A 25,397-nucleotide genomic window follows, 5' to 3' on the forward strand; every position below is an offset into this window, starting at 1 on the left:
GCCTCCTATATGCATGGACACCACATTACACTGTCTTTTAGTTTGAACTGCTGCATTAGGACTCCGTCAGAATGGAAATCACTGTTTAAAACATACAACGGTTGTTTGTGTAACACTGCATATCATTATAGATTACTAAGCCATCACTCATCCATACATAGCAAATCAATTGCCATATTCTCAACAACGGAACAATCTATGAATGTTAGTAGTTAGATCAATGTGCAACTTCGTTTTACAGGTTTTGTATTATACCTTATACATTAAAATTTCAGACTCTGTTATCGCTGTGAGATTAATGGTCATTAAATGATATACTTGAAACTTCTCTACAGCTAAAATAATGTTAAAAACTGTTTTTTATTTTCGATGCACACACCTGCATCCCGTCCGGGTGCAGGTTATATTTGCCTACAACAGACAATGACCCTTACACAATGCTTTAGGATACACCAAGTACGTCCAGAACCTAATTGTGTTAAACTGTCGAAAGAATGAACAGACTACCGGTACCAGTTATGGAAAGTTAAAATTGTAAGAACCAAATGCTTTGAGGTATGTTTTGCCCCCAAATACCCTGAATTGAATATATATTACATATGGAATCTACCATTCCTCGGTAACCCTCCCCAACCACCACCCCTAAATACCCCCCCCCCCACACACACACGTTGAAACGCCAACAGACTTCTAACTGCTTACCACTGCATAAACCATGATCGTTACAACAATGTGCTCTCTTGCACAAGTTTCAAATGGAATGTGTGTATAGTCCTACCTACCTACCTACAGTCACGGTATCATTACGCCCTTGTACATTGTCAATGACGTCAACTACCATTTAATTAAATTAAAGATGTTCAATAGAAAGAGACCCTTGATTACGCCTTATCGATCAAAACTTGTGTTAAATAGAAGTGTTCTCCCATACCTCCCCCCCCCCCCCCCCCCGGAAAGAAAAAAGTCAAGTTTGTCCAACTAAACATGTTCAGCTTACCTGAAATGCAAAGAGTACGTCGTGTTCCGAAAGATTTAATGGTAGGAATGGTGAAAACCAAGAGACCGCTAAGTTACACATGCAGAATATATTTACTTAGCCACTTGCTCGGTTTATTTAAGGAATACGATATCAATACAATCGTTCCAGTTTGCACGTACGCTTAAGCACTGACGTGTTTTATAGTACCTTCATGCAACATAGGCGTCGAACTGATTGACCGAACGATTGGTGTCACTGTATAATATATGAACATATACATATGGTTTATCATTTTTGAATGGCTAAAACATAACAATTCTCTAATAATGTCACTGATAAATAGGAGGTTATTGTAGACTTATATAATAGTAATACGTGCCAGACTGAATGACCTAATGGAAGGTGATATGCTTTATTAGTACAACTGTAAACTTATCTTTCTTTCTTTGATAGAAATTATTAATTGGCACAAATGATTACTTTGTTGTTACAAACTCTGAAGTTGTTACTGCAAGTTATTAAGTTGATCACGTGATATGGATATACTTTATGGCCCGCCGTTTGTGACATACGGTACATTATAATTATACCGTAGTGTTATAAGTTATATCAGTCACAGGTATTTTTTCCCGTCTTAGGCAGTTAGTGATGCAATCGTGTATTTATGAAAGATATTTGCAATCGCGATATTTCACTACCCGACCACGGAGGCTCCCAACGTTAAAACCATGCTAACATCATATACATATATCATGCAGCTAAAGCAGGTCATTGCATCTAACGCCACACTATTGCCACTGCGAAACTGCAATATTTTAAACGTGTTCGTACAGTGAGCATATAGGATAGGACAGGTATCACAACCTAGTCGGATTTTGGTACCTTATGTTGTAATAACAAACTAATAATTTGCTATGAAAAAAATGGTCATAACAACTGTATAATTTGTTCTAATAAGAGAATAATTTGATTGGCACAAAATGGCTTTCGTATTGAGTCAGTGTCAGTCAGTGAAAACTAGCAATGTGATATTTAAATCCGAAATTTGTCCAACCATTTTTGGGTAGCGTGTTGTTTTAAACTGCAGTCTTATGTACACATCGTTGGTGTTTTTATAATCGATATTCGTATGTATAATACCATCAAATTTGAACAACGCAAACCATATTAAAAATAGAAATAAAATATAGAACTTCCATAGGGTAAGCGCGATTATCAAGTGATACGCCAGTAGAATTGTGTGAGGATCTGTGCTGGTCATACCGTAATACCTAATACGGTATATTGTTGACCATTAGCTCTTCGGGCGGAACATGAGACCGACGTCTCTCAAGCTTGTTCCCTCAAAGGAAGGCGAATCTTCAGAGCTATGTTTCTTATACCTGAGGTATAGGGGCCCATATATACATGTCAAAACGTTCCGCGTTCTCACACAAGGGATCTTGTATATGTTTAGTTCGATCAGCCAAAATATTGTTTGGAATTCGGCAAAAACTCATTATTCATTATGAGACATGAGTCACAAGAAGGTACAACTTCCGTCAGACAGAGTACATCAGATGGGGGGGGGGGGGGGGGGGTACACCAGACTATAATTGTTACAACCATTAAATATTCTAGTAATAATTTATCTTTCAAAAATTCCCTGAAATTTATGAGTAACTCCATGAGACAACACCTCTTTGATAGTAAGTTGTTAACCAACATTCCCTCAACAGCAATAACGCCTTTAGTGGGATGAAGTTCATCCTGCTCCCCCCCCCCCGTCTCCTCCCTTGCCGCTCAATTTTATCAAGGCTTATGATTTGGTATAACCTACAGCTCAAGTTGACGTATAAAACGAAAGAAGGACTGTTATTGCGTCATGATATCTGATACCATTACCAATTCGAGAGTGTGACGTATATCTCTTCACATAACATTAAAATGTTCATGGAGGGGTTGATTAGAATATTTACAAGACAAACTCCAGCTTTGTATGATTTATTTTTAGATTATCTTTAGAATACTCTGATTGCAACGATTAAACTAATTAGGTCTGGTGGGAGTTGCCTTTTGGCTTCTCAAAGGTTAAAATTCCTGCAGTAATGCAGGAGAGAATTGCAACCGGTGTTTAACTTCAATTTGTTTGACGTCATTTAATATGCAGTTCATTACATGTATGGACACACTGATTTATATTAAAATATTATATTATATTAAAATAATCAGCATGGGATTTCGCAAAAATTCTTTATGGACTTGATGACAAAGCACCGAACATGCAACAACAACACCAAAGCTCTAGTTAAGCATGATAGACGTCACTGTTCAAACCTTATCGTCTGCTTAGAAAAGTCAACTTTGAGCATATAGCATTTACGTGACACACTGCAGCAGAACGGATACACAAAGCTTATCGTTAACTTAAAGTTAACTTAATCATGATATAAAAGGTAAATAAAAACTGTATAACTTTGTATACTTACAGAAGCAAATATAGGATTATATTCTTAAATGACGGGGGTAACCTTCATTGATAACTCTGGAAGACCGACAAGGTGACAGCTTCGAAACAAACGCGCCTCAAAGATTTGCCATCGCTTTACTGCAAGAGGTTAGCTTAAACAAAAATTAACAATTCGTACTAAGCGATCGATTACTGACTTACGGGGGCGCGAGAAACAAAATGATAAATTACTTGAAAGTGATACGAGCCGGCGCATTGTGACTGTCTCACAAGGTGAATTCGACACTGTGTAGAAGAGTATGACCCTTCAACAGACAATTAAAGCTACAGTGATGATCTTTTAATCCCTGCTCAATGGACAGATTTCTGACTATTTAATACCTAATCAATACCTATGTCCTCATCGGTACCAACCTGTTTTTGTATTATCGTTCACGCTGAAGTTACCATTGAAAGTGTCAAATAGACTATGTGTTTGAGTATGTATTCTGGAATGTTAAAGTATGTTAAAGTATAATAAATAAATTATAGTGTAAAATGATAGTGTAGGAGTATAGCAGTGTGAGTCTTGATATTAGTACTAGTACAAGGATCTACGTGTTTAGGAGTACATGTTTTGTACTAGTACATATACTACCATAGTATGATTACAAATCCGCGAGTATATGAGTATTCGTACAGTTTACTACGTTAACATACGATTATGAGTACTCGTATATGTTATTACGTTAACATACGAGTGTGAGTATAAGTTACTACGTTAATATACGTGTGTGAGTATGAGTACAGGTTGCAACGTTAACATACGAGTATAGTACTCGTACAGGTTACTACGCTAAGATACGAGTCAGTACTCATACAGGTTACTACGCTAATATACGAGTAAGCACACGGACTAACTACAAGTCTGATATCTACGAACAGAAAAGAATACAGAACTGAAGACGCATGTATTCATCCAAGTAAGATGAAGACATTCTTCTCAGAATCGCCAGTAAAATGTACCATCTCCTTCCACCAATGTCATGCTACAAACTCGGTGACCAAGCTTTCCAACCTTTCTGCAATTCTGCCCTCTGAAAGGCCTAGTAACGTAACTACAGAGCATATGTACATATAGCTTTGAGCAAACGGTTTAAAAAATATAACTGGTAAAAACTGAACGGTTGCAAGCACAGAACGTTTTTTGTTTTTGTTTTACACTAACACAAACACAGTCAGAGTTGTATTTACACCGACTTTCATTTGTTCTTGGATTATATCGCCATCGGCTTATCTCTTTAAAACAGACAACGTGAAAACTAACTTCCAAAAAATGTATCACCTTAGCACCCCAGGCGTTTTAATTGAAGAGGCACGATTACCCTTTCTAGTTTACATGCATCTATTGACAGTCCCACATGCTTGGTTCTTCAAAGAGAAAAGGCAACGCCCGCTTTGTGGGATAGATTAAATTTTAACTTAGGAAATATTTACTCATAATTGATGCTTCATAAGCAATTTATCTATTCTCTTTTGTAATGTGTGTTATGAAAACATTTTGGATATCAGTGTTCCAACATCACGGGAACTCGCAGATGTGATTTTCATAGCTTACATTGAGGCAAGATATACAATGTAATAGTGTAATAGTCGAAACCAGGGAAGTATTTTATCCCGTGTCTTAAACCACTAGTAGTACAATTCTTTGAGCAAGGATTCAAGCATCCATGCATTTTTCTATACAGATCAACATGAAAATGAACGCGCGTTTTATCAGTATGGTATTACTTTCCACCATTTCTTTGGTGTTTTCAATTTAGGTGAGCTAACCTATATTTTACTGTAATTATTACTGTGTTAACTGCAGTTAACATTTGGACCTATTGCCTTATAAGAGATGTGTGTGTTGGCACTATATATACCTATACACACACCATAAGTTCTTCACCTAGGCCTATAGTAACAAGGCTTCCGGCAGTCAGTAAAAGAGGCAGTGGCTTGAACTATCGGTTAATGACACGTCTTCATAACTCCCCAATTAGAATTACCATTGTCCCGTGTTATTCATTTTCAATCGGCTGGATTTAAGACGATCAACGTTTCCCGCGTGAAAGGATCGCTAGAGGCTCGATCGATCTCCAGTTCTGAAATAAGTGAGAGTCGTCTGCACCCAGAATGACGAGACCACTATGTTGACTTTACTGTTATGTCAATACTCGTTGCTTTACGTAGCAGATTGGAAGCCACGGCAAGAAATGATAGGTCTTTTACTACCTGGATTATTGTAACAAGATCAAGAATCGATTAAAATCTGATATGGAAAATGTGTAAAATGTTGAACGCCTCTCCAGGGAAAAGCGTATGAAATACACACGGTAACTATAGCATTCAAGGTGACTTACAATGATCGGGTCGTTAATGCAATGTTATAATGATCATGGATAGCGTATGTAAAAGCAGCCCACACTATACAACAATTCGACCGGTACCTCTTATAAGAACAAAATGATCTAGAAAATATGTGCTCAGCATATACAGCCATTGCATGCATACACAGTCTGCCAACGATGCACTTTTGAAGAAAAGTGACACAAGATATAGAACCTCGGTACGCAAAGGGTGCCATGCATGTTGTTTCTCCGTGGACAAGGTGTGTCATTCCTGCCAAGCTATAGAGTTCTTGTATGTCTACATAGAGACTCCACTGTAAGCTACATAGCGAAACATATATGTCATTGCTACATACAGCTGTAACAAAATTAAGAAATGCATGGTATGGATCTACATGCGAATAGGGTATATTATGATAGACATAGGCAAACTCCAGATGGCCAATTGGAATGGTCTTTCGGGTCAAAATTCTACCAAATCATTTTTGGTGCTGTTATTCTCATTGTATACTGGGTGGGTTGCAATAAGCTGAGATTGACTTTTCCTTTGCACTTTTCTTCAGAAAGCCACATGGAACCAACACTATATATGATTAGCAAACCTTATATATACATTCAACAGCACGGTTGATTTGGTACATCCGATTATAACCATACCTTAAGAAAACACGATCGTATTTGAATGTTAGTATTATACCTCATAAAGTCACAGATAAACGAACATGCGTGTTATCATATTTCGAGTGGGTGTAAGCGCAACAATAGGAAGCGACTCGAAAATTAAATTGTCAAATGTTAAGAGCGTCCTTGATCACACGACAAAGGTGATGACCGCGCCTCGGAACAGAGAGTTTTCGACATACCAACATGGAACCAAACATTTACGATATTAACTGATAAAAACTCCTTAGTTACCGTCACCATGCGACCCCACACGAACTAACAAATACAATCGGTGGCTTGGCGTAGTGGTATGACTATGTGTGATATCAGCTGCACACCTGCCCAATCTGGAACAGACAAACAGGTACTTTTTATGAAAAAGTCGCCCAGGAAAGAACCTGGGCACAAAAACCCAACTACCGAACCACTGATCCGCTCTCAAGCCCAGTCCCCTTGCATCGAGACTGTGACTGTGTGATCATCGTCGGGTGTGCATCACCATTCCCCCCGAAAGGGAACAGATACTACACATGATCTTAGCCAAAAGGCCGACAAACAGGTTAACATCATTCTGGACCAGAGAGCTCAGAGAGATGGTGAAACTGCAAAGCTCCTGGCTTTTCATATTACTATCAGGTCGTTCGTTAGTTGAGTACAATCATAAGTCCAGCTAGTCCGAGTCCCAGTCCGACCAAGTCGCAGACTCGGGTTAGACCTATACTATCATTGGTAAACACATAGTACACAAGTTGCAAGTTGCATCGGTCTTAAAGCAAGTAACTATATGTTAGTAGGTGTGTATACGGGTTCATGTGGCCCTCGCTTGTTACTAAAGCAAACCCAAGTCAAAGGGTATGTGACGTCCGCCAACTCAAGTCAAATAATACGTAAGTCCAGCGGACTCACGTCAAAGGATAAGTAACAACCAATTGACTGCGACTGCTCATGAAAGAATCTTGTGAATATTCATACCCTATGTCGACTTGGCGTGAATGATTGTTTTCCGAATTTTTTCGAAGAGGTCAGAGGTTAAAGATTATTTGCAAATTTTGTAAACAGAAAGAGGGACCTGAATCGGATACAATTATGAAGGAAGTTTCTAATTGTTAAGTCACTCAATCGATATCGATATTCTAAAGCTTATTACTGTTTCCATTTGGTATATAGATATCAAAACTGGTCAGTATTGTTTCCTATCGAGATGATAGATTCGACATTTTCTTCGATTTCGAATTTTGTAAATGCTGGCGACATTTTTTTCAGTAGATTTGTATACACGTAAGGTAATAATACGAATCCAATGAATTCAAAGAAAATTGTTGTTTATACATGGAAAGAAATACCAAAATGACAAATTATGAAGGATCCATAAAGGTATATTTTCGGAGGAAATTGTTTAGACAAGTTGTAAACAACGAAAGAAAGAAAGCCAGTGACTTGAGAAGAATGCGAACCTTGACCTAGTGACCTCACCGATGTATCGGCTTATTTAAAGAATAAGTCGGTTATACTTACTTTTTCAGTGTTTTCTGATTGCACGCTTTAATGGATATTTATTTATTATTTATTACTACAGTGCATGTTATATATAGGGCCTATAAGTATGAAGCTAATATATGAAATAACTCCATGAAGGTATAGCATATACCACGTCACGTATAACAACTGCATAAAGTATAACGTCCAATATTAAGGACTAATATCAGCCATATGTGGTCTATTACCGATATTTCAGGGACCTACGTTGTCCATGTAGGTAATGACGAAGTGCGACGAAGAACGGTTATTGTTTGGTCCATGCAAGGAAGTTAGATTCTGGAGGCTATCTACAAGTGGGCAATAAGGGGGGAGGTCCTTTCTGGTGGCGTCGCAATAGTTTTTTATTTTTCAAAATGCCTCACAGACTGCCGGAAATGGCACTTCCAATACATTGTTAGTTAGCATCTAATCAATTTTTATTTTAAGATCTCATTTTTTAGAAATTTAACTCCCAACAAAATTATTCGGTAAAATCCCTTTGTAGGGGAATATTAGGGCTTTACGTTATTTTATATAGCTCCGTTTTATACATTGTTTTACACAGGTAATTGAAGATATAAAAGCTCGCTATGGCATTCTGATGATAGCCGTAGCCTATATATGCTGAGGGGAAGCCATATGGGGAAGTTAGGAGTAAATTAATTATTAGGTTTGTGTTATCATTATTTGGTTTACATGTCAAAAAGGGACCTATAATGGGGTGCCCAAATGAACTGAGTGAGTGGGCCATGTAGGGGACTGTGCCTCAATATTCTTAGTTAAAACACTGGGGCACTGATATAGGGGCTAACAAGGAAACCGATAGCACCTACATAAAATATATTACGTAATAATTATATTTATGAATCGTAGTTTCACATTATAGACTGCTACACTGTTCACGCATGTTAAGTTTATTGATATTCTAACAAAACTCGTGAAAACCGAAACAAACGCACGGTCATCGCATCCGCGATCGTGCATGGTAGGTGATGAGCGCTTAAATTAAACCATGTGTTCTTTTTGAGTTTGTACACTACTAATGAAATCAGGAGAAACCATATGAACATTTCGCTGAAACTAACTGTTATAGCTCATATACAGTCAACCACCCTCGGAAACGAGGATCACGAAAAAGGCCGTGAACATTATAAATAACAAAACTATCCATAACGATTTGAGACAATCATTCACACCTTTAAACAAAGGCTGAACTTCGAGGAAAAAGGCAGAGTTTCCGCAATATTGATTTTGCAATAAATGTTACACTCTTTAGCCTAGTTCCTGGAAGTCAATACAAGATAATTACAAACCGAGAAATGAGCGGATGCGTTTATACGAATCTAAGGTCATGAAACAATGATGAAATATACTTCTGAATTGTGTTTCCTTTAATTTTGTAAAGCAATCAGCCATCTGGAGATAATTAGGTTTGTGGAATGAATTACCATAGCGTGTTGGCAAGGTTCAGGGCTGGGTCAACTTAGAATTATGTGTAACAATGCTAAAAACAGGTTGATAGTGGGTTTCAATCTTTAAATGGGTTACACGGCCTATAATGTAAGCCATGCGTATATATTAAATATAAAGAAACTCTTTCTTATAGATGTTTCCCCTTCATTTGCAAACCTGGTGTGAAGCTAATGCCGAATCAGTTGGGATATTTATCTTTAATGATAGGGGTGGGGCAAATAAGATCTTAATCAACGGCAGGGGCCGAGGGTGGGGTGGTGGTGGGGTGGGGTGGGTGGGGTAGGGCGGGGTGGTGAAGGAGGTTGGGCAGAGAAAGGGGGAGAGGTTATAAGGGAACCTTTTCATGAACATATTAGACATGCATTCACATGAGAGAAGGGTCGTGCTATAGAGAAGACGATCATTTAAGACGTTACCTCGTACGAAGGAGACGGGTAGAATGACGACATGACAGCCCCAGCCCACCCCCAGCCCAGCCCACCCACCCCCTTTTGTAAAATACTTTAATCGCATCTGGCCCTCCCATAAAGATTCAAGTCACTATACCCAGACCAGTCTGCGTGGGGAAGTTTCGAATTGACTTTATAATGTATTAACACAACCTTCCGTTTAGAGCTAATTATGTAGACCTCAATTAGACATATGCCTCAGAATCCACCATTTGACGTTTTAAGTTTTTTCTGGTGGAAGATTTCCATACCCCCTACATAGGAGTCGGCCTCAATGACCCAGTGAAATCCTCATCATTAATAAAATCTTTCACTTTCCTCTGGCCCGTCCACAAAAGGTCAGCCCCTCTACATTAATCAGTCGGATGAAATTTTGAATTTGCCACCCCACCCACCCCCCCTCCCCTCCCAAACTTTGAAATCATGTGAACGCCACTAAATATATGGCCTTTTGCACGTTTTGTTGCCCCCTTTTTGCAAAGGAACTCAACAGCAAGAGAAGATCTGTTCATAAATGAGGTACTATACCTGCGGGTAACTATTACAGTCTTTTACATGGTTGGCGTCCCATGCAATGATGGAAGCATACCGTAACTGAGAAATTTCGTTTAATCTCATTCCTCACATGACTCTATACCAACAAAAAATATCAAAGCACCGTCTTATGTTATCTTACGCCTTGAGTGCTAAGATAAAGATGAATTTAAATTACAGTACAGAAACTGGGTTGACGCTCGTACATCTACATAGAGTATAGCACAAATTACGGACATGTATGTATGTATGTATATGTGATCTTCCCGCAAGCAGGAACTCGCGAAAGAAGCCATGGAGGCTTATAGACTCGCAAGCTGACCGAAGCCAATCTCTCGGCACACATCCATTTAACGTCCATGTCGGGAAGTTGTTATTGAACAACACCCTTGCCAGACGACACACCTTGCTGTCGGCGGGGAATCGAACCGGGGATCTCATGACTGGGAGACGCCGGCGTTAACCACTAGGCTATACACTCCGCCTACACTCCGCCGGACATGATGTCCGACAAAGCACTCTTCACTGTATTGTTTGCAGACTTGTTTGAGAGATGTATATAATGAATAAAAAAGCATCTTTGAGGTTGCCCTTATAGGCAAGAACCGTGAGGCCCAGGATTGACATTCAGTAGACCGATTTAACTTACATGAGCGCGTAAAGCACATAATACGTTCGTTATTCAAGACCTTCGGAATTAGACGTATATGTAAATAATGCTGTGGCAAGCAAACTGGCGATAACATAAAGGTCATTTGCTTTTTCATATAGCCTAAGTTTCCCACGGTCCTCCAGCTTTCAACAGCCCGGTACTAACATCATTGCAGCAGCATATATGGGCAGGCGCGTAGCCGGGGGGGGGGGCGAAGGGGGAGACCGCCCCCCCCCCCTTGAGCATATATTTTTTGTATGTTTTAATGATATCGCTAGTACTTTCAAAATAGAAAATGCTTAGATGTAACTTACAAGGCCTGGGAAGTGCCATTTCCAGCGATCTGGGAGGCATTTTCGGCCAAAATTTTCTTGTCGCGCCAACATCATGGTGGCGCTACGCTTAGATAGTTTGCAGAGCCATATATACGGCTCTGATAGTTTGTCTACAGGTTCGCCCCTCCCTTGGCAAATTCCTGGCTACGCGCCTGTATATGGGTATGCCTATAGTACAGAGGGCTAACTTCGGTGGTCCGCCAACCCTGATTGATTTCTTAATGTGCCTTTTATGGACATATTATTTTAATTTTCATCTAACTTAGCGGAGGTCCTTTGCCCAGAGAATCGTTTACTTGCCATCTATCCGTCTTTTTGAGACGGCTTTCCCTTAGTCCCTAGACGACCTCTGCTGAGATCCCTCAGCACTAATGCAAGTCTCACCCGACGCAATCAGCTCATTATAAAGTATGGATAATAACTGAAACTTGCCATAGTTAATCTAGGCGCGCCATCGTGTCATATTGTTTAGTTATTGGTTTGTATCATTTGACCATCATGCCCATGGTTTACTCCGATACTACAAACTTTTAATATGAGAGCTTATACCCTGGGAATTTCAAATCAGCGAGTTTTGACAGTTTGCAAGTCTGCCAGTAAACACATCTTATCCGGTTGAAGGATGTTTTTGTCATTGTTCTCCTCGGAAGGAAGTTATTTAATAAACTTTTTTATCTCCAGTTATACACTTTATTTTGCATAAAAATGAGCATAATCAAAGAGGTGTTTCATATAAACATCACGTATAGCTCGTATTAAATCATAAATCATATCAGCAAAACTCCGTGACCCTCTAAAACGGCGAACGTTTCAGACATAAAATAGCGCAAGAATATATGAATTGCCATTGTATGTAAACAGGCCTATACAAACAAACAACGTTAATTTTGTCTGATTACCCGTAATATGAAGGGAGGGTTCTTTTGCCTCTAAGTATATATACATGAAGCACATGACTATATTGGGCGCTGCTCTGTCGGACGAACTTATATCTTTGATCGCTCTTTCAAAATATTCCCACCTATAGACAACATACCCCATGAACGTTTACGGTATGTGATGGTTAGATTATGCCTGTTTTCGTTTATCTTTTATTTATAGAATTGTATTACTCAAATGCTTAAATCCATATGTGGGAGCTGTTCCATATCAAGGACGGACCTATTCAAATCATATCTTTACTTGTATAAGAATAGTTGTTAAAACTTATAAGAAAGATTACCGTGAAAGGAAAACAAACGATTTTGACCGTTGACTGTTTAACCTTCGATTACATTAATATTTATAGTCCTCTGATATTTTCATTGGAAAAGATATCTTTCCGGGTGTAAGATTTACCAAACAGAAAAATAAACGTGGAATTCCAAAAACTTCAAGGAATGGTGGACTATAGACATGAATTGTTGATAAATGCAGAGCGGTATTTTGGTGAATTATTGCAGGTTTCAGCTCCCTGTGTTCGAACAGTGAAACTACACGCATGCGTCACTTGAGACTTGGCGAAATGCCACAGTAGTACTAGTAGAATGATAAGTAGGCCTATAGGCTATCTGAAATAATGGTTATTCATGAAAATATATCTATATCTATATATATATTTATATATATATATATATATATATATATATATATATATATTTATATAAACATATATATATATTTATATAAACACATATATATATATATATATATATATATATATATATATATATATATACATATATATATATATAGCATACATATTACGGAAAATTCAAGTCATTTAGCATATTTTCTAAGCATCTTGAAAACCAGAGCAGATATATAGATACGTTACTAGCATTCATTGCCCTTTTTCGGTGAACTATGACATATCAGACTAGTGCTGCCGATAAAGTCAGTCTTTAAGGTATGTGGATACAACAAAACGACTTATGTTAAGGGAGACTCGCTTTAAAGTATACCACAGCCTTCATGACATATATGCCCAAACTTCGAACACGGAATGTTTCTATGTTTGACCCTAAATTAAACCCCAGGTGTTCCTCTTCCAAATAGTGAGATCTAAATCGCTGCCAATTTGTCAAAAGGTGGAAATTAATATCACCTTCGCAAGTGATTTAATAAATACCGAAATTGCAACAGAAATATTTTAATCAGATACGAGGGCTTAGCATGACCTAAAATAAAATTAAAAATAAAAAAAATAAAAAAATAGACAAAGAGTAACTTAATCTCTAGTCATAATCATATTTTGAAGTTGCTTATTACTATATGTCGCCGCCCTATTTAGACATTTGCCTCCATTCTTCTTATCACCCGACCGTTAGAACCTTTCTTAACTTTCACTTCTTAAAATTCTTTAACATATAGACAATCGTTTGGATCCCATAAGTTTCATTGTATGCAGAAACAGCCATAGTATTTCTTTGAAGTCGATAAAAATGGTATCAATAAATTATACTTCAGAGAAAAGGTCAATGTAACAGTGGCCGTAACCAACTTAATCCGATACAAACTTCCTGCGAGGACTGGGAAGCCTCAATGGGTGTTTTGAATGCGTCCTCGCTCCGCCATTTATTCTACGTATTTTGACACGAAATTTAATAATATTGAATTATTGTTCAGAAAAGGAAAAAAAAACAAGGTATAAAGGGAAGGGAGTAAAAAGATTTGTAGGTGAAAGGTGGACAGGACTCCCTGCTAGTTACACGCCTCTGAACTGAAACTTTGTACGAAACACACTGTTTGTATGATTTCGGATTTGGTTCAATTTATTTCCATCTTGGTCTGTAGCACTATTGTTAGACCAGGAATGCCGGCGAAATGCTTTAATTCTGAGAAATGTGTAGGCGTGCTGGTCTCCAAAATAAACCTAAATATTGAATATGACAGAGATTCTCAAAACTAACTTTTCGATTACGACGTTACAGATTGTAATGGGAGCTTTCTATTGTTTTGAGGTATAAAGTAGGCTACATGGAATGCGACATGTTCAGGTCACTGGTTAAAGGCATTGAAGACTCGCCCCAAACCGCGTGCCGCCCTCTGAAAAAGTTAACTTTCCGTTGCTTGCAAGTGAAGTTTTTTGTTCTTGTCGCTACAAAATGCAGACAGTAATGAACATGATACCTTGTTATCTTTTATCTAGACCTGAGATGTCCATCGCTGCTATATACACTGTGTTGTGGGTATTGACCGTAGCTGTATGTATTGACTGTACACTAGTGTCTAATTACCGACGGTGGCAAGCTGTGTGTGTATTTCCTGAGATCGATGGTTGTGTCTAACACTTCTGTTACACCTCATTCGAAACTAGGTCAGATTACCGGCATCGGACGTTTCTTTGTGCGCGAGTATTCACATCCTTTAATGACGTCGGCCTATTCCAGAATACAAACCCGGACAATATACATTCAAAGTCTGAGTCAGTCAAACGGACAATAATAACTACATTTTTGGATAATTAGACAACCACTTTAATATTCAAGCACAGATATAGTGTAGAGGCTCAAATATTAATGTCATTGGACTGATTGGATTGAAGTTAGAGAACACTTTGATCTAGGTTTTCTGCCTAGTAACCCCCCCCCCCCGCCCCCTCCCATTTAAATGGCCCACAAGTATCCAGATTGAATTTCCTTTGCTTATTATTTTCACAACGTTTTCAGACTTAGACCTCTGTTGACTTCAGATGACCTTTGACCTCTACATAAAATGGCACGGTCTTTGTACTCACTGAGGTGAATGTACATACCATGAGCAAAGTTACTCAAGCTTTACGTCTGGAGTTATTGTATTGGCACGGTTTTGACCTCAGATGACTTTTGACCTCCATACAAAACAAACCAAGGGTTGTTGCACTTACCAAAGGGATAAACATACCAAAATGTATCTTTTGAGTTATCGTGTTTACACGATTTTTAGACTTTGACCTATTAACCTCAAATTACCTTTGACCTACTCAAAAACCATAGACTTCTTGTACTCAATGAGACAAATCGCAATAGCAAGTCTGAAGTTCAATCATGATGTACTTTAGTCGTTTTGTTTCGATTCGTTTCACAGACACACATACACAAATTTGCTTATGTGCGTTGGTTACATGTATGGGCTGTAAACATGACCCAAAAACCATTCGCTTATTTGTCTAACTTCATGAAGCAGTAATGTAGCGTCAAGGTCAAAGAAAACGTTGAACATTTGAAACTTCACCAAAAACCTCAGTTGTTGTCAGTAAACTACTCCATGTATTACAGTTTGGTCGAAGGTGATGTCTTTAATCATTCTGATCTGGCAGCTGTCTTATCTGAACTTCACTTGAGGTAAACATGAGCAAATGCTGCAAAAGATTAAACTCAACTTCACATTATGTATGGAAGTTATTACAACATAACAATTCAACAGAAGAGTAAACGTGCGAGATAGTAATCAGGGTCTCTTGGTGAAGTCATTAAAGTCTTAATTCGTTTGGAGATATTACATGTTAATATATTTTGAGTACTTAATGTCTACGTAGAATCCTCCTACGTCTTAGCACGCGAGAAGGATTGCTACATTCCTACAGCGACGAAGAACTGAAGGGAATTGTGAACATGTGAAGTGGTTGGCAGCAATGCAGGCTAAATACAGATTTCAGATCACTGACTCCTGGCGACGAAAGGCCAGACTGTAAACTTGAGGTAAAAAGTGATCGTTCCCGGCAGATGGAAAGTACTACGTGAAAATATGTTAATGGAGAATAAATAGACCTAAAAAGCCTTCCAATTCTCTAATAATTCCGAGATTTTACGATCCGCCTAGTGATTCATAAATCAAGGTCTAACGAAGGCGACCTTCCTGACAAATCCTGCCAGAAGAATAAGGCATCACGGGGTTTTACCGAGGATCTGTTGGGTTTGCTGTCAAACGTCAACTGCAGTTATCAGACACGATTCCAGAAATAGAGAATAATCAGCGAGATTTTAAAGTAGCAGCTCTCTGGAATCAGTATTATACCTCGTGTATTCATGAGGGCATATATTCCAAAACATTTGAGAACTGGTGCGATCCTCTGCATATCAGCGGGTAGTTGACGTATGGTATCTCGCTGTACCAACATATCTGCACATTTAACATAGGGAGAGACACATTTACATAGGGAGAGGAAAATGTACATAGGGATAGAAACATGTACATAGGGAGAGAAACGTGTACATAGGGATAGGAAAATGTACATAGGGATAGAAACATGTACATAGAAATAGAAATCTATACATAGGGATATAAACATGTACATAGGGATAGAAACATGTACATAGGGATAGAAACATGTACATAGGGATAGAAACATGTACATAGGGATAGAAACATGTACATCATGATAGAAACATGTACATAGGGAAAGAAACATGTACGTAGGAATAGAGCATGTACATAGTTAGAGAAACATGTACATAGGGATAGAAACATGTACATAGGGATAGAAACATGTACATAGGGAGAGAAACATGTACATAGGGAGAGATACATTGAACTACACCCAACAGAATAAATGGACCATGCATGCAATTGTTCATTTCAAGTTATGGAAAACATAGAAAAGTATTTCTACTTGACGGAGTGACACCAAAATAGTGTTTATCTTTTCATGTAAGGCCGTACGCATGCGCCCAACAGAAAACTCGGAATTGTTCCTGAGGTTCACCTCCCTGCCCTGAATTAGGTTATAGGTCCCATTGGCGATAAACGGGGAATAAGACGTTGCAAAGTTCTAAACAGAAGAGGGGTTGGATGTGGTACGAATACCAAATTTGGGTGCAAGTTTAGCGATTAATCCTTCTCGGAGTGTGAAGAGATAATTTCTTCGTATGGGGTGACAACACAAGAACCAGGGGGATTCACGTCGACGTGTTGGAATGCGCATAGTAGTCGTGGAATGCAACAGGTGAATATATATATATATATATATATATATATATATATATATATATATATATATATATATATATATATATATATATATATATATATATATATATATATATATATATATATGCACTTTATATAATTGTATATTTGTAGCCCTTTTATCAGAGTACCGAATTCGTTCTATTCTTAAGTTAAGGAAGAATACCAGGACATGTTAGATAGTGCGAAGTTTCTTCTTCTTTTGCAAGAATAATTGCTCCCTCTCTCTCTCTCTCTGAAATGCTTGTCTTGTTTTGTGACAAGCAGAACGGTTCAGAAAAAGTTTAATATCTTTCTAAGTAATGATATTACCACTATTAATAAGGCATAAGTGGCTATAAAATGTCTTTACCATGCTATTACATTTAGAATTGATGAATAATGCAGACAAATTGAAAGATATGAGGCAGGTATGCCAGACTTGATGAAATATATTTTATTGGGTTTTTAGAATATTTTTCATGATGTGTTTTCCATAAGGAATTAATCGTTATTGTATTATGACCGAAACGACATCATTAAAAACATAAGCGGCAATTGCTTTGATATGCTTGGCATGTCAAATGAAAGCGATACGTTCTATTAGTTTGACCTGTCAATAAGCGGACCTCTTTAGATCATCGATAGCTTTTAGTTTAGTCAAATTGTCATACCATTTGTCGAATGTCGGTTTAGCCTATACTTGTGACTATAGTAGCCTAACACGACAAGAGTGCATACAGTCCGGATGGCCAAAATGTTGAGAACCGAATGAAATCATAAACAACTCTTTCATTAATCTTTAGTTGGTTGAAAACCTATAAAAGATCGCCTTTGATTAGCCCTGAGTGGTACATTGGACAAATCGCAATAGGCGGGGAACTGCAAAGAAAGAAAGAAACAAACAAGAAAATGCGAACAAAAAAGAGAGGGTGTTTCAAAATGCAGGTCCCTTTATACACAACTTCAAATAGTCTATATATGACGTATCCACAGTATTATTCAAATTATACTGGCATCAAACAGTGGATCAAATGGTAGCCATTTTGAAGTAGAACATGAGTTTATAAGCGATGTAGGCTATATTACGCAATGATTTAAGCGTTTATCACTTATAATAGTTCTCTTCCACCACACAAAGTGAGTGGCGTTATCAATTTTATCAAAGAGCTGTCTTGTGGTTGGTCAGCAATTTACCAACACATGACAAGAATAATTAAATATAAGACTGATATCGATCAACATAAGACCTTTGCATTATTTTGTTTTACGCCAAATGAAGATTAATAAGGGAGCCTACTTGATGATTCCGTTGGGATATCAACTTTCTTCGTACAGACGATTTTTTCTACATGTAAAGAAACATATTGGAAAATCTAATGTTTCGGAGTTTTACTACCGAGTTGCATCGGAATTGTTTTTTTTATATATATAAATATATATTTTTAGCAAGGCCAAGGCAAAGAGTTGCTATACGCAGTATACGTCTGCCATATGCATGGGTTAGTGGTCACACATGGAGTTGCTTACACGTATTGCAGAGCAAAACCAGTTGTATTTATTACTGAAAGAACAATACTATTGTCATTGAAAGATACATCTTAAATGGGGGCAGTAAACATCTTCTGCCTGTCACCTTTCATTGAACATTCTATTATGAAATTAGCGATACAGATATCAGTATCATGAAAACTTTTAGAGGAAGTTCGTTTGTCGTTTTGAGAAGTACTCGTGGAGGATGTCAAAGACAGGGAGGTATTATACCTTGGACAGGATAATACTACGTCCATGAGTGTGTCGCTACATCCTTTGAGATTTACAGCCATTATCACACTTTTGAAGTGATACACTCCAAACTTCGCGTGACTTGAATGACTGTATAGGATAATTTATGACAGCAACTGACAACAGGTGTGAAGTCCCCACGATTTTTTGCAAATATTTAAATTGCCCAGATTAGATTATTTGAAGTGTCTTGCCGTAATAACTACCGCAGAGAACAAACCGTAAATCTCCCCCGCTAACAAATTTGCTGGTTTTATGGAAGTTCACCATTTCTGGGCTGAGAGTATTGCCACTTGAAACTGAAGAACACACTAAGGAAATCTATTGATTTTCTTATTCATCAGAATATTTCCACATATAGTTGACGGATTGAGTGCACGGCTTTATGGTCATGTCCAATCATACAATAAAAAAAAAATAAAAACCATACATACAATTTTTTGGTCGAGTTTCTTTGTCGAAGAAAACGTTTTGGTGACTTTTGGTTAATACGACTTTGCATGTTCAGCATATGTTTTTCCTGCCTAATAGAGAAACGCACAGCCACACTTATGACACACACGTAACATTATGAATAGCCACGCCGGCTGTTTCAAATAAGATTACTTCTCTACTGTAACAAAACTATAGATGGGCTCTTCCCTTTAGTTTACCGCGAGAAAAATTATCAAATTATCTTTCATGAACTGGAGCAAATAAAAAAGTAAAAAACACGCTCTGATTGTCTCTGTAATGTGAAACAATCACCAGCAAACCAACAGACATGCGCAGTTTCCACCAACCGAAAACCTCCCAGATAGAACATAGAAATGTATATAAAACATATTGACCGATTAAACGGAATGATGAGATGCACACTAAAATTTTTCCAGGTTTTAATTTCATTATAAATGCAATGTACTAACATTGCTGGTCAAGTACCGTTCTAAAGTAGACGGCCTCGCCGCATGCAGTAAACTTTCTTTTCGCTCGTCAATATATTTAGTGAGAAGAGTGAGTTAGTGTTAACTTGTATCAGGTGTTTACAACATAGAGACGTTATGTGTCGTTTCAAAAACACTAAGCCTATACTCTAGAACAGCCACACTTTCATAGCAATGCAGGTATACAGCCTAGCCTACTTTGCATATAAGAATCTGGGCTGAAGGGTATTATTGCCATCAACTGTTGAGGCTATGTATCAACTGAAACGTTGGGCAAAGAAGAAACACAACATTGACTTGTATGAAACTTTGGTCAAGTAAACTTAAGAGAAATAAGCGTTTTCAGGATTTATACCGCGTTTTTCCCGAGATTGTGTATAACGTGAACGAAATGTGTCGGCCGCAAATGTTGTCAAAATTAATCATAGGGAATTGCCTGTTTTGCTCAATACCAATCATGTTACAATTACAACATACCGACAAACTCGGTAAGCTGCTTCAATCTATTAGTGAGACAAGGAACTATTACTATTCAGTTAAAGGATACTATTTAATAAGGCGATAGTTACAGCCAAAAACCTTGCCACATTTTATAAGAGTACAACTTATGTCAAAACTCGGTAAGCTGCTTTAATCTGTTAGTGAGACAAGGAACTATTACTATTCAATTAAGGGATACTATTTAAAGCGATAGTTACAGGCAAAGTCCTTACCACATTTTATAAGAGTACAACTTATGTAAACAGTGTACGCACGGCGGTTCTTGCCCTGAATAAGACAGCTTTACGTACAAAATATGAAATTTTAATTTGGGAATTATTCCATTAACAAAGTTTGATAAATTTGACGTTTTTCAACTTTGAATGACCTTTGACCTCCACAGAGACATGAGCATTATTTTACTCAAGAAGGTGAATCCACATATCAAAGTATGGTGTTTATCCAAACTTTACTTCTGATATTATCCTACGTAATTACAAAATTTTCAGCGGTTGACCTCTATTGACCTTTACGGAATCTATTCCTTGTGCTGGATGAGGTGCATTCACGGTATTTACAAAGTTTTCAGACTTTGACCTCTGTTGATCTCAAATGACCCTTGACCCCCAAGAGCCTGTAACAGCTACATGCTATATGTAGGATGTTCATCCATGCTATACGTATGGACTCACCATGTTAACAAGGCTTCAGATTTTGACCTCTAGTGATCAAAGTTGACCCTTGCCCTCTCTGAAGGACATTGAGACTATTGAACCTACTAAGATGAATCTACACACCAAGTATGATATCAAATCATCTCATACTTTTTGAGCTGTTGTTTGAGATGTTTTGGATTATATTTGAAATTAATCGAGGAGTCATGTTAGGTCTTTCGAAATAGTTACATAATACATACATGTGAACAAATGTGCGATATATGAGTGTTAGATTGTGATGGAACGAATGTACACCCCCCCCCTCCGCCCCCCCGCCCCTTCAATCCTTCTTTCTAGCAGTAAACCAGAGAAGGTTTGGAAAATTTTTTGTTAAATGAAACGAAATGTACCAACCCCTATCTCGATAGTAAAGTTGCACCTTTGCTGAGATACACGTTTTCAAATTTCTTCATTTTATTTGGATAAATACACTAGGTGTTCATTATAACACCTCAGTACGGTCATCTGTGATGTCAACCACGAAAAAATTATCAAGCTGTCTTTGTTTTGTACTGTTTTCACTGACACAATTACTGACCCCTTCACACTGACCCCTTCACACTGACCCCTTCACACTGACCCCTTCACAGTAGAAATAATTGTTCAATATTGATGAAATCACTTGATAATTATCCTTTCAGTAAGTTGTTAAAACACTTTTAAGTTATCCACGAACTATCTAACAGGCAATCGATCTTCAAACCACACACATCCAGACTCTCTAACACTTACACACATATATATATATATATATACACACACACCCAAACATGGTGGCCCTACATTTCTAGTATACGGTGATCCCCAAGTGTACTTCTGAGAACTTCCGCAGAGCAACATCAATGACGTGCTACACTTGTACAGTGTACAGCCTGTTTAGTATTTTCAAGCTGATATTAAAATAGATTTGAGCGAAAAGTGTCCCTTGACGGAAATACAATCAGCGGAGGTGATGTATCAAGGCTAAAATAGATACATTGCATATGGGAGAACTGTGTGTTGTGACAAACAATGTATCTAGGTAACTGCTCTAAACATTACGAAAAGTATAGCCTATCATGGGTAACTGTATATATTATCTCGTGTGACCAACATTATAATCAAAGGCGGCATCGCCCTGTAATCAAGCCAAAACCTTCCCCACATCCCCTCTCCCCACCCCCTCCCCCACCCGCCCAATTTACAAGAGTCAGTAAAAGACAATCCAATCAATGCTGCGACGATGGTATATAAAGGTTCCACACAATAACAATTAATGTCCTTTGTAGGCTACCGTATACGTGTAATCACTACAATGATGCCTGTCATGAGTGGACTCTTTCGAACTTCTTGTTAAACACAGCGATGCCTTGATATATATTTCTCTTAGCCTACAATTGTTACTTCGCTCAGGTATGGCATATACTAAGTACATATGTACAGTAGGCCTACATCTTGGGACGAGACTTGCGTAAGAAATAATCTTTACAAAAACCCCTAAAAAAACACATCTACACAAAAGAAATCCTACATACCAAAGGGTACTTTTACTATTTATATAAGTTATTGATGCACGTCGTACTTCGTTGCTCTGTGAATGCAACCAAGAATAAACGTACGTATATGTTCGGTTCAGTTGCGTTTATTACCCCTTTTTTCCCAACGTATTAAATATCAAACAGAATACCATAATAATATGAAGTGTCTATATAAGTGTATTGAGTGAACTAAAAACTCTAGTGGGTTTTACAAGTATAAAGATCAGTCCCTGAAGACGACACAGACAGTACATATTATATACGTAAGGAGTATATAAGAGTGAATAATCATAACAAACCAGAGAATAAATGACTTGTGTTGCTATACGAGGAAGTGGAGTGCCTTGTATATACCGCTGTCTTATTGGCGGTACAAAAGCTGATCTAAGCACTCTTTCGAAATCCCAAACTAGAGTGAACAGCAGTACGAATGATGAAGAATGAGATTAGTAAAAACTGTTCTTAATACATTTTTTAGGGAAAACATTCCTCAGTTTAGATAAGATTCCAATGCCTTTAGAAACCTATTTAGTTTGCATGATTGATATGGTCCGTCCCGGCATGATAGTTGGGAATCAATAACGACGCATATATGTAGATACAACGTGCATTTATGAAATTTCCGTAGTAAAGTAACATTCAAACTGACATCTCCATACCAGGGAGTTGTTTATGGAACAACTCCCTGTTCATACCCAAAAGTTGTATTTAAAAGTAACGAAAAGCCAGTACTCTGCTTTGCCGAGATATTAGGGATAGATATTGTTTATTTGCAGCAAACCACTCTCAAAATTAAGTTCAGTAGCCCAGAGACATTTGATACCTCAGTGACATTCCAGAATCCAAAGATAACCGTCTCTTAAAATGGTATATGCTGGTAACATCGACCCACAAAAAACAAAAACAAGCGAACATGTGTATATCAGACATGTGACAAATGTCATTTGTGTAAATACTCAATAAAAGTGGTTCCCAGTATAGAATATTGTGATAGCCTGCACTTACTAGGAAGTATATAGGTGATAGATTGGGTATTACTTCCGTGTTTTTCCTCTAATATACTACAATGGGGGAAGTCAGGGACACATGATGAACCATTGCATTTAAAGCCTTAGAATCCTCAAGTTAATTGCTTAAATTTCAATAACATCGAATTCCTTGTAAAGTGTTGTCAATGCGTCGACTATTGCAAGATATAGATAGGACGATAATTGGTACTTAAACTTTTGTTACCCTTTTGGAAGAATGATATACACCCTTGGCACGCACATTGAAGGCGATCCGGAGAAACTCCAGTATTAGGCATGTTAAATATGCCAGTCCAAGGTTTCATTATGTATAACTTGCTTGAATATAGTAGGGCGGAGCTAATCAGAACCAGTTTGCAAAGCTGAGAGATGAATAGGTTATGAAAAGGTTACCCTAGAAACTTCGAACTTCAAATTCGGACACATGTGAGAAAAAATAGATTACCAATTCCGACTGTCTACAGATACATATAAGTCTGATCATGCTAAGGAAGGACCAAGGTTAACCAAATAAGTATTGAGAGCATTAACAACATTCCGTGGACTTGTGAACTTTACACTCTCAATTGTTTCACTGAAACACACCAGGAAACGTCAAAGCATGTGTTTAACATTAATAGAGACCGCAAGATCGAACAAGTATTGTCTATATAGTTTGATTTCTTGCAACACAATTTCAGCAAACTATAATACCATACAGTCATAATGATATAACCAACGTGTACTATGGAAAAGTTTGACTTCATAAGACAAAAACGTCTTATCCCCCTTTTAAGTTCTAACATTCATGTTATGTTGATTGGTGCTATTGTGTTTCTAATACCATGGAGAAACATTTGTTTTTTTCGTGAAATACAGTAATTTGTCCTTACCCAAAGTAGTAGTACCGGTATGTGTTGACTGCGGGCGGTTGCTCCGGCATGGTGAGACTGGACTGACTTAAATGTCCAACAAAGTAGAACAAACTTAAAAGTGCAGGTCCACAAAAGTTGAGTTATATCTTCATAAATGTGAAAGCAGGTGTTCCTGTTTTAACTTCCTCCCAACAAACAATCGATGGTGTTTTGTAAACGTATCGAATGTGGTTTCCTGCGAGTATATATTGTTATTCAATCCCCGATATGATCATCAACAATATTGCGTGTCAGTTGTGCGAACTTGACTACTGAGAAAAGAATAACCTATTAATGGTTTGTTGCAGGATCACTACAAATTTATATAAAGGTGCACGTCAAAGGTTTCACAAGTTCTTCTTCTCATCAATTTATAGACTACATGGTATAGTGGAGCAACTGATAGGATACCAACACCCTGCTGTGCAAACACCTCGCATTATAATTCATTATTCAAGCATACATAGCCTTGAAATGCAGGTTTCAAGAGTTGAGTTCTGTTTAGGCTTCATTTCAGTTACAATTTGTCAATTGTCACACCTCCATGTGTGCATTGTCAGAAGCTGAAATCGCATCCAGGTCTTGGTGAATTTTGTATTTACGTTATGCACCTGTATATATAAAAATATTTATAACCTTTATATGTATAGCCTATATATATATATATAAATATTTATAACCTTCATATGTATAGCCTATATATATATATATATATATATGTATA

The 25,397-nt window shown here is 37.7% G+C and overlaps 1 protein-coding gene across 4 annotated transcripts in view; it reads right to left on the reverse strand.

Annotated features, from left to right (window-relative positions):
- LOC139960339 (uncharacterized) overlaps nucleotides 1-25,397 on the reverse strand; it is a 90,966-nt gene that overhangs the window by 41,860 nt on the left and 23,709 nt on the right. The window contains exon 1 of one of the 4 annotated variants that reach the window (XM_071958641.1): nucleotides 24,653-25,006. The exons of 1 other annotated variant lie outside the window; for it this stretch is intronic. In XM_071958641.1, coding sequence (XP_071814742.1) covers nucleotides 24,653-24,702 — 50 coding nt within the window. In that variant the 5' untranslated portion in view covers nucleotides 24,703-25,006. Of the gene's footprint in view, nucleotides 1-997; nucleotides 1,182-24,652; nucleotides 25,007-25,397 lie in introns of those variants that run through there. 2 more of the 4 variants (XM_071958642.1, XM_071958644.1) reach the window with 2 other exon arrangements.

This window comes from Apostichopus japonicus, chromosome 19 (genome assembly GCF_037975245.1).
Source record: "Apostichopus japonicus isolate 1M-3 chromosome 19, ASM3797524v1, whole genome shotgun sequence".
In the NCBI taxonomy this organism is placed as follows: domain Eukaryota; kingdom Metazoa; phylum Echinodermata; class Holothuroidea; order Aspidochirotida; family Stichopodidae; genus Apostichopus; species Apostichopus japonicus.